The sequence below is a fragment of the Capra hircus genome, assembly GCF_001704415.2.
Source record: "Capra hircus breed San Clemente chromosome X unlocalized genomic scaffold, ASM170441v1, whole genome shotgun sequence".
NCBI lineage: Eukaryota > Metazoa > Chordata > Mammalia > Artiodactyla > Bovidae > Capra > Capra hircus.
In genome coordinates this window covers 15,198,227-15,208,854 of record NW_017189516.1, presented here as the reverse complement: position 1 = coordinate 15,208,854, position 10,628 = coordinate 15,198,227, and the positions used below count along the sequence as shown (strand labels likewise).

Sequence of the window (10,628 nt, the reverse complement as noted above, 5' to 3'; positions counted from 1 at the left end):
TGGAGAATCCCATGGACAGAGGACTTGGCAGGACATGACTCAGGGACTAACACTTTCAAGTCCTAAGCAGACAGTGAAGGACAGGGAAGCCTGGTGTACCGCAGTCCATGGGGTCCCAGAGAATCACGACACGACTAAGTGACTGAAAACAAGAAAGTACTAAGCAAGAAATGAATAATAATAATCCCTGCAGACACCAGCACAATCTCCCAACTTTGCTAAATTGCCTCTTGATTTACTCAAATATCTTTTAAAGCTGAGTATGAGTTTTATCGTTTTACAATGTCCTAACCATATTTTTAGGATTCCTTGGTGTTTCATTTAGTTTGTAGTGGTTGATACTACCACTGTGATGTGATCATTTACCCATTCTATTTTCTACAGTATTATTGATGGCATACGTGAAAGCTCTTGGGATTTTAAATTTGAATATTTATTAATTTCTTCCACTTAAAGAAGTTTATCTTTACATCGTTTCTCAGGTGTTTCCCAAGAATATATTCCTCCTGTCTGCAAAAAAGAGAATTTTGTCTTCTTTACCAAAATGGCAGGCATTTTTCTCTTTACGATCTCATTACATGGGAAAGAAAATTTTACATGATATCTAATAACATGGGTGATAATTGATATATTTGCCTAGATTCTGATTATGATGGATTTGGTTTTTGATTTTTAATTGTCAGTATGAACACACTGAGGAATACATCTTGCTGAAATTTATATTTTTTCCTAGTGTAGTGGGGTTTTTTTGTTTTTTTTTTTTTTTTGGTGGGGGGTAAGGTGGAAGTCCTAGCATGCAGCAGAGGAAACTTTCCTGAGCAGGGATCCAACTCGTGCCTCCTGCTTTGAAGTGCAGAGTCCTAACCACTGGATCTCCAGGGAAGTCCTCCTAGTTTGTTTTTGGTCATGGTCTGTCGCATTCCACCAAATGTTCTTTGATCATCCATACATCATTGAAATATGGTCATTAGAGGTAGTATGGCTATTGGTTCAGGTGATACTCTGTATATCTCTTATCTTTTTCTTCCTATAGTTTTGTTCTATCATGCCCACATACTTTTGTCATATTATGCTCAAGATATTGGGGGTAGTCTTGCCACCAGGAACAGAATCATTTTTATGGGCTATTTGGGTATACACGGAGTGGAACAGACCCTGGGAAGCTGAACAAACTTGTTATTTAGAAACCGGACTGCATGTTTCATAACCATTTTCCACATACCTTTCCGATTCGATTTCCCCTTGAGGAATGGATTATTTCCTTGGAAAAGTGAGTTGTCATGATCCGGCTTGCCTGATGCCAGCAGAGTGTCTGCAGGTAAAAGACACAAAGATGCCTAAGTTGCAATAAGGCAAAATGTGGGGGACATCAGAGGTCTTCTCCATAAGGTTACTGTGAGAGCAGGGAAACAATCAGAAGGAATAAAATGCAGGGGGAAGGCTTTAGGTTGTTATATCTGGGGTTGTGGGAAGGCCACTTCTTGGCCAAGGGTATAGGATGGCTAGACCCACTCCAGTATTCTCGCCTAGAGAATCCCGTGGACAGAGGAGCCTGATGGGCTGCTGTCCATGGGGTCGCACAGAGTCCGACAGGACTTAAGCGACTTAGCATGCACGCGTGCATTGGAGAAGGAAATGGCAACCCACTCCAGTATTCTTGCCTGGAGAATCCCAGGGACGAAGGAGCCTGGTTGGCTGCCATCAGAGTCGGACACGACTGAAGCGACTTAGCAGCAACAGCAGCAGACAGAGGTGAGAGATCACCAAGTGGCCTTGCTGGAGTCCCAGGCCAGGAGGCTTCTGAAACTCAAAATGTAAAATGCGAAGGGACTGCCAGAGGCATGTTTCCCAAAACCTCAACCAGTGCTTCCCAATGAGAAAGAGACGTGTGGAGTGTGTGAAGGGGAGAGATTCCTGCTTTGGGTGGCTCTCCAGCTGTTGGGTGAATATGACCTAAAGTGCAAAGGTCTGGACCAAGTAGGTGAGGAGTTTACTGATGAGGAAACCAGAGACCAGAGGTTAGGTAAGATGTCAACAGGGGTAGGTTCAAGAAAGCTGTTCAGTCGTGGACTGTGCCAAGGTGCCTGGCCAAGTGAAGAACCTGTTGAAAAAACAAAACTGCACGAAATGACTCAGCAACGATTCGGTACTCTTTCGCCCAATACCTAGGATCATCTTGACAAAACCGAGGCCTTCCTATAAGTAAGCCGGTACTCTTCATTGTGGAAGATGACTACGACCTTATGCACTTGACCATCCGTCTTGTGGTGCTGTGTGTAAAACGATTGCGTGTGTGTTTTCTGCGACCTGCTGGAGAGGGTGAAGAGAAACGTCCGGCCGCGCCACAGCCACGTCTGGGTCAAAGGCACACGTGGAAAGAAGCTGGCCCAAGTCACAATGCGGTGCCTTTCACCCTGGGGGACCGACAGCCCCAGCCGGACAAGGGCCAGGCGCCTGCGCTGTGCGCCAGTGGCGCCGGGCGCTGCGGGAGCCGCGAGACCCCCGCCCTCCGACGGGAACGCGCACGTGCCTCGGGACGCGGACGCGCGCGCGAATGCGCATCACCTCGCTCAGCCTCAGTCTGGGCGGCTGAGGAGGGAAGGAGCGACGCACGGAGACGCGCACCGGAGACGCGAGTGGGCTCTTCGCAGAGTGGCGGGCTCGGGGCGGAGGCGGGGATGGGGGCGGGGGCGGTGCCTCCTCCACTCTGGCGTCTGTGCCCGGGACCCCTGGCCGCGCAGGGGACGGACCGACTGACGTACCTCGCGCGCCCCCGCCCCCGTCCCCGCCCCCGCCTTATCTTCCCTGAGCTCCTGGGGCTCGAGGGCTGAGGCCCCTCTCTCTGACTCTCTGCCCCTCCCCGCGGCTCTTTCTCTCCCCAGCACCTTGGAGCCCCTCGACCCGGCGGCGGCGGGGACCTGAGCGGCGGCGGGCGGCCTCGAAGATGAAGTGCAAGCCGAACCAGACGCGGACCTACGACCCGGAGGGGTTCAAGAAGCGGGCGGCGTGCCTGTGCTTCCGGAGCGAGCGCGAGGACGAGGTGCTGTTAGTGAGTAGCAGTCGGTACCCGGACCGCTGGATCGTGCCGGGCGGGGGCATGGAGCCCGAGGAGGAGCCGGGCGGTGCGGCCGTCCGCGAGGTGTTCGAAGAAGCGGGAGTCAAGGGGAAGTTAGGCCGGCTCCTGGGCATTTTCGAGCAGAACCAAGATCGCAAGCACAGAACGTACGTGTATGTACTGACTGTCACTGAGATTCTGGAGGATTGGGAAGATTCGGTTAGCATTGGGAGGAAGCGAGAGTGGTTCAAAGTCGAAGATGCGATCAAGGTTCTCCAGTGCCACAAGCCCGTGCATGCCGAATATCTGCAAAAACTAAAGCTGGGCGGTTCCCCAACCAATGGAAACTCCGTGGCCCCGTCCCTGCCGGAGGGCGATCCCTAGTATGTACCGCTCGTGCACAGACTTCTGCTTTCCGCCTACCTGACAATAAGTAGTGCCCGGAGCACCTCTCTTGTTGCCGTGTGCGTTCTCACCGGGAGGAGGGAGGCTTCTTTTGTTTCCTTGGCAGACCTCTGAATCACGCTTGCAAACTGTCTCAGTTGCCAGGCACTGTTTTCAGGCACTTTGCACGTTTTTCAGATGCTTTCAGAATCGCTTCTTGGTAGCACTATAACACATTTCAGAAAGCCAAAGCCACGTGGGTTGTTTTTTTAAGTTGCCTTAACTGCTCACTCAGTCTTTGAGGTTAACGTATGTGTGTGTGAACGTATATGGGCGCTGTGGTTTGTTTTTTTATATTTCACACTTATATGTGTGTGTATGGGTCTTCATGTGTACTTTTGGTACCAGTCTTGTGATTTGAGTTGTATTGAGGTCCTTTAAAATCTGATCACCTTGCTTCTGGGCCTTTTCATTAATTTTTTTTCTTACGTTGTTTTCTCATTCACAGCATTAGCCCTTGTCAGCAAGCCCTTCTGTGAAGGGAATTGGTTTGAAGGACGAATTTTGAATTTCAAAAAGTTATTTGAAATTTTACAGCGTGTGCTCTTTCTGTATTGAACAATAATTGTATGTTCATATATGTGATCTAATTTGTCCTTTTCAGAAATTGCTTTATTCATTTGTAGGTAATTCGAGTTTCAGAACATTTTCACAACTGGTATTTTTTTTTACTTCTTACTTGAAATAGCCATTTCCCATTTAGCCCGAATGTAGCTTAGCAGAATATTATTTTAGAGTAAACGCACTCTTGGGGTGATATTATTATGTACATCTCCTGATACATATTATGAAAACTGTATTCCGACTGTGATTTAGCATGCTCAACTCCAACTCATATTTCTCTTTTCTCAGTGCCCTAAAACAACTGTGGTTCTCTCAGTATAAACGATTCTTTGAAAGAAAGTTTGCGTATTTGAATTTGTGATAGTCCACTTAAAGTTATCTGAATACCAGTAGTCAAAAGAATGGAATATTATGTTGTAATTAAAACCGAATTGAGGGAGTTAGCCTCTTGATATTCAGCTATTACACACTTCTCAAACTGTTAGGACGCCTGAACAATCTCTCATAAAGTTTTAGGATAAAAATTTTGTGTCACATAATAAACTTTTTTGGCACCAATTTAAAAATACTTAGATTATCTTCAATATTTGCTTGAAATCAGGGATCCTATCTAGAGCATATAGGTCTGTCTTCTGGGACTACCTTTATTTCTCTAGCCATAGTAAATAGGTAGATATAAAGCCTACTTGGTGAAGTGGGTATTGGTAGGTGGAAATATCTTACCTAATTTTTAGGGCAACCTGAATTGTCATATCTCTTAATCATTATTGATAGATATTTTGTGTCAGTCAGTTAACTTTTGGAAGGTCACTATTATGCACTCCCTATTAAGAACTTTGAAAATTTAGCAACTTGGAACTCTCAAGAACGTTAAGAAAAAGCCTACTTTGTGAAGAGAGTATGAGTGGGGGATATTTTTATTTAACATCTTAAAAATATTCCACAAATAGATAAGTGGTAATTACTGTAATTTAAACCCTTTTTTCTTCTACAAATTAACAAAAACACAGTCAGTAGTAAAATTGAATATTCTACGTTTTCTTTTAAAACTTTGGTGCCAATTTTTAAAATAAGATCTTTACCATACATAAATATGTCTAAATAAAAGTATGTGTTGTAATTGACAAAACTAATATTATAGGAGTGAGTAGAAAATGAATAGTTTTTAAAAGACAAATTATATGATTTCATATTTTAAATTATGTAGGATTAGCAAATATGTGTTTCAAAATTATGTTCTTTTTTACAGAAAGATGTCTTATTTTTAACAAACTCTCTAAATCCCACTAGTTGACCTTTCCTTTTCTAACAGTCCAAATCAACTAATGATATTTGAAATTTTTCAAAGTATACACTAACAGCAGAGAAATTGGATTTTTAAATGACCATTTCATATATAAAACTGCCTCCATCTAAAAGGTTGCCACAGACACCTTGGAAGTTTAACTTATACATGGCATCTTTAGAGATAATAATGCACAATCTTGTTTTGACTTTTCAACTACGTATTTGACAAATGTGAAAAGTACAGTGTTAATGTTCATCAGCTCTTGTTAGCTTGCAAATATTTGTTATATTTAATTCAGAAAAATTTGAATTGGGTTTTATCACTTGCTAGGATTATCTTCAGTTCCCCAGTTATCTTCAGTTTATGCAGTCTGTAAAACTTTTCACTTCTAAATTGCAAAAGAATATTTTATGGTTATCACACACTTTTTAAACATTCAAATTCAAAAGAGCAGTTCTTGTTATGCTTTTGGAGTTTAGTCAAGAAAATATTAAAAAGCCTAAAAATCCTTTCATTTTAAGAGAGAAATCCAAAGAATTCAGCTTAAAAAAGTTGACACAGAAGTAACAAACCAAATCGCATCTAGTTAACCTCCATCCTCCAAGAGCTTGATCCACAGTTGGGATTTTCTTCATGCAGAGTCATTATTATTACACTAAAAATGTACAGATGAGTTTTTCAACTCATTCCCCTCAAAGAAAACTGCATTGATCAAACTTTCAGACATGAGGTAGGAATTTGTTTTCATCGTGTTTTTAAGACTGGATTTTTTTTCCCCAAAACTGGGCAAATGTTTTAAAAAACATTTTAAGAAGACATGTTGGAATAAAGATAATGTTGATATGTAATATATAGTTTCCCTGGATGCCCAGTGTATTATATTTTCTAAGGAACTTGTTTTGTTGATCAGATCAGTTAAAAGAAATAACTCTGAAAGGGATATGAGGTGGCTATACATATTTTGAATTCTGTTGTATAGTTTACTTTGAAAGAACTGTAAATATTTCAACATTTTTGTATTTAGAAACATCAGATAAATATTGGTGAATGTGTGTGCATGCACATGTGTAAGCAACAGGAATAGACAGCTTCTGAAGTCTTAGCATCATTAGAGGGCCCTTCTGGGACAGAAGGGTAAAAGGGCTCTGAAGCTGGAGCTGCTCCTCTCATTTCCATTTAAGGGGAATCCAGTTGTAAGAAAGAGCAATTCCTCCATCAATAGGTGTTAACTGGGAAAAGGAAGCTGAAAATGCTGCTTTAAAGCCTGTAGTACTAACAGCTGGCCAAAGTTTTCTTTTCTGGGTTCCTTTTGTGGAAGCACCAAGAAAAATAGGAAATATTTTCAGCATCATTCCAGTATTGTAATCATCTTTCTAAATGACTATTAGCCTGTTAGACTATGGACTCTTTGAGGACTAGGACCCAGCCTGAATCCTTACATATCCCCAAAGCCTTAGAACAGTGGCTAAAATATGGAGACATCTGTCATTGATCCACAGATTAGAAATATCTACTATTAGTGTATTCTATAACAAAATACTTGTGTGTTGATTTATTGGCTTTATATTTTAACTAGGACAATCTGTTATTCCTCAGGCTCTCAGGTGGCTTCATAATGGAACTGCATTGGATAATTCACTGAAGGCTTTTCCAATACAAAGTGGTTGATGAACCATACTTCAATTAATACTTGTTGATTAGAAGAATTGATGAACAAATACAACTATTAATGATATATTTTTTTAGGTGAATGACATAGATGTTCAGATTTGCTTTGAAGGAATCAAGTATATGAACCCAGTGATGAATGGAATTATGAAGACAGGTGAGCTCTTTCACACTCCCAAGGACACAGCTCGTCCTATCCTTTTGGACACTTCCTCCCTGTTTATTGCAATGACTATTCTCCAGGTTGTTGCACTACTTCTGTATCTGTACAGACTTCTAATTTGGCATCTATGGCCTTCTTTGTGCTCTTATGATTATGTGTCTGTATTTCCCACCAGGTTATGTGACCTTGAGTGCAAAGACCTTATTTCCTTCATCTTTTTATAAATCTAGCATATAAGAAACCACTTGAAATATGGTAGACATCATTGAAGATTTGTCTAAAAATTAATATTTTGTAATGACACTGAGTGGTAAGGCATTTACCTTCTAATCTGGTGTTAGTACGGTAAATGCTATTTAGGTGATATGTGGCTTTTGTATATCAGGTATGACACAGGTGTTTAAAGGCTTCTGTGAGATATTAGTAAAAATTCTTCTTTGTATGTCTGTGTCATCCCAGACATTATGTGACTGCTATGGCAGTATGCAACACCACCTATGAAATATTTGCCAGAATTTTGAACCTAAATTTGGCTGTGCCTCTAGACATAACTCCTTATCTGTAGAAAATACAGGGAACAGAGAAACATTACATCACAGAGATGATATGAGCAGAATCAAGACTGCAGGAAACTCTACAGGACAAATGACCTAGTACCTTCAGTGAATGGCCAGAATGAAAGAAATGAAGGATGAACCTGCTGATTAAAAGAGATTTAAGGGACTTAACAACCAATTGTAATATATGGATCTTTTTAGGATCCTGATTTGACTAGACTATAAAATAAAAATATTTTGAGACAAACTGGATAATTTGAAAATTGGGCAACTTGATATTTTATATTAGTTGGAATAATAGTATTGCTGTTATGATATATTCCCAACTATTTACAGTTGAAATGATGTCTGGAATTTGCTTTAAAATAATGTCTGTATTTAAGTGTGTTGGAGGTATTGATGAAACAAGATTGGCCTTGACCAGATAATTATTAAAGTTGGGTGATGGTTAAATGATGATTCATTATATTAAATATATGTTCCTCTCTACTTTTGTATATTTGACATTTTCCAAAATAAAAAGTTATCAGAATTCTTATTAAAGCTAATATATGAGGCATTAAGAAAAAAGAGGGAGAAAAATTTTATATTGTTTAGAAAATGTTGGCTCTGGTGTGCCATTTCGGGCCAAATAGGTCAAATAAGTCCCCCCAAAAGAAAAGGGGGACATACCATGAAATAGGTAGTGTTTCCATTGCTACAGACCATTTCTGGGAGTTTTTTCTCTTAATTTGGCCCACTAAAATAGGAAAAATTAAATTTTTATTTAACAACTAACACACACACACACACGGAGAGTCCAGTTTATGTCAATGTGAAAAACCGAAGGGGTGAAGTCTCCAAGGGAGCAATTTTATGAAATTATAAAAATCCACAAAATATTTTTATTAGTTTTATAGAAGAATGATGGCTATAGATGTGTTAGTTGCACATTTGTTAAAGTTATACTTGAAGGTAGGTGACACAGGAAAGTAAATAGTTGACATTCTTGACTGCAGTGAACCATTTTGTGTTTCACAGATTGCAGATATTCCTTACGTTTTGAACTGTGCTTAGAATTCTGTAAAAGCTAAAACCTAGGTCAGAGTTAGTGAAGCTGTACTGAACTCATGAGGTCTGTCCTGACTTATTTTGTGGAGCAGCAGGCAGAAAGTGAGAACAACACTGGAGGTACCTTTTAGGGAAAATGCAGCAACAGCTCATTCACTCAGTCATGTCTGACTCTTTGCAACCCCATGCACTGTAGCCTGCCAGGCTCCTCTGTTCACGGGATTCTCCAGGCAAGAATACTGGAGTGGGTTGCCATGCCCTCTTCCAGGGGATCTTCCTAACCCAGGGATCAAACCCAGGTCTCCTTCACCTCCTGCATTGGCAGGTGGATTCTTTACCACTGAGCCATCTGGGAAGCCCCTAAACACCTTCATAAGTGTGAAGGGCTGTGAAGATGAAGCTGCCCTTTCTACTCCTTACTGCCTTCTAGGTTGTATTCCAATCCTAAGAGCAAGCAGTTCCCCCAGAAAAAAACTGTTTCTTGGAAAAGAAGAGATGAAAGGTTTATCTCAGAGGCCTTTATTACACTTAGCTGGGCAGAGCTTTCACTTTCAAGATTCCCCTGTTAGAAGCAACAGAAAATTCCAGAAACTTTTTCATTTATACCTTTCCTGAAAGTTATTTCCTAGCTTAAGTTTACTCTACTTTTAGCCAGTTTTTAAACTTTTAATTGAAGGATAATTGCTTTACAATACTGTGTTTTCTGCCATATGTCAGCATGAATCAGTCATAGGTATACATATGTCCCCTTACTCTTAAACCTTAGTCCCACCTCCCACCCTTCTAGGTTGTAACAGAGCAACTGATTGGAGCTTCCTGCATCATCCAGCCAATTTTCACAGGCTATCTATTTCACATGTGGTAATTTATATATTTCCATGCTACTCTCGATTCATCCCACGCACTGTGTCCAAGTCTATTCTCTATGTCTGTGTCTCCATTGCTGCCCTGCAGATACGCTCATCAGTATACCATCTTTCTAGATTCCATATTGTTGTTCAGTTGACAGTCATGTCCCACTCTTTGTGACCCCATGGACTGCAGCATGCCAGGCTTTCCTGTTCTCAACTATCTCTTGGAGTTTGCTCAAACTCATGTCCATTGAGTTGGTGATGCCATCCAATGATTTCATCCTCTGTCACCCCCTTCTCATCCTGCCCCCAATCTTTCCCAGCATCAGGGTCTTTTCCAATGAGTCAGCTCTTCACATCAGGTGGCCAAAGTATTGGAGCTTCAGCTTCAGCATCAGTCCTTTCAATGAATATTCAGGGTTGATTTCCTTTAGGATTGACTGGTTTGATCTCCTTGCAGTTCAAGGGACTCTGAAAAGTCGTCTCCAGGAACACAATTTGAAAGCATCAGTTCTTTGGCATTCAGCCTTCTTTATGGTCCAGCTCTCACATCCACGCATGACAAGTGGAAAAACCATCCCTTTGACTATATGGACCTTTGTTGGCAAAGTGATGTCTCTGCTTTTTAGTACTCTCTCTATGTTTATCATAGCTTTTCTTCCATGAAGAAAAGAAATTAATTTTCTTTTAATTTCATGGCTGCAGTCACCATCTACAGTGATTTTGGAACCCAAGGAAATAAAATCTGCCACTATTTCCATTTTTTCCACATCCGTTTGCCATGAAGAGATGGGAACAGATGCCATGATCTTAGTTTTTTGAATGTTGAGTTTTAAGCCAGCTTTTTCACTCTCCTCTTTTCACCTTCATCAGGAGGCTCTTCAGTTCCTCTTTGCTTTCTGCCATAAGGGTGGTGTTATCTGCATATCTGAACTTATTGATATTTCTCCCAACAATCTTGATTCCAGCTTGTGCTTCATCCAGCCTG

The 10,628-nt window shown here is 41.1% G+C and overlaps 1 protein-coding gene across 1 annotated transcript; it reads left to right on the top strand.

Annotated features, from left to right (window-relative positions):
- The first annotated feature begins 2,323 nt into the window (after positions 1-2,323).
- Positions 2,324-8,271, top strand: LOC108634362 (diphosphoinositol polyphosphate phosphohydrolase 3-beta). The gene is made up of 2 exons (XM_018044045.1): positions 2,324-2,636; positions 2,883-8,271. Exon 2 carries the CDS (start codon positions 2,945-2,947, stop codon positions 3,437-3,439), a length of 495 nt encoding a protein of 164 aa, XP_017899534.1. The 5' UTR covers positions 2,324-2,636; positions 2,883-2,944; the 3' UTR covers positions 3,440-8,271.
- The last annotated feature ends 2,357 nt before the right edge of the window (positions 8,272-10,628 follow it).

Bases quoted from the DNA above. Each gene is read 5' to 3' on its own strand.
- LOC108634362 (XM_018044045.1), top strand. From the start codon at position 2,945: ATGAAGTGCAAGCCGAACCAGACGCGGACCTACGACCCGGAGGGGTTC.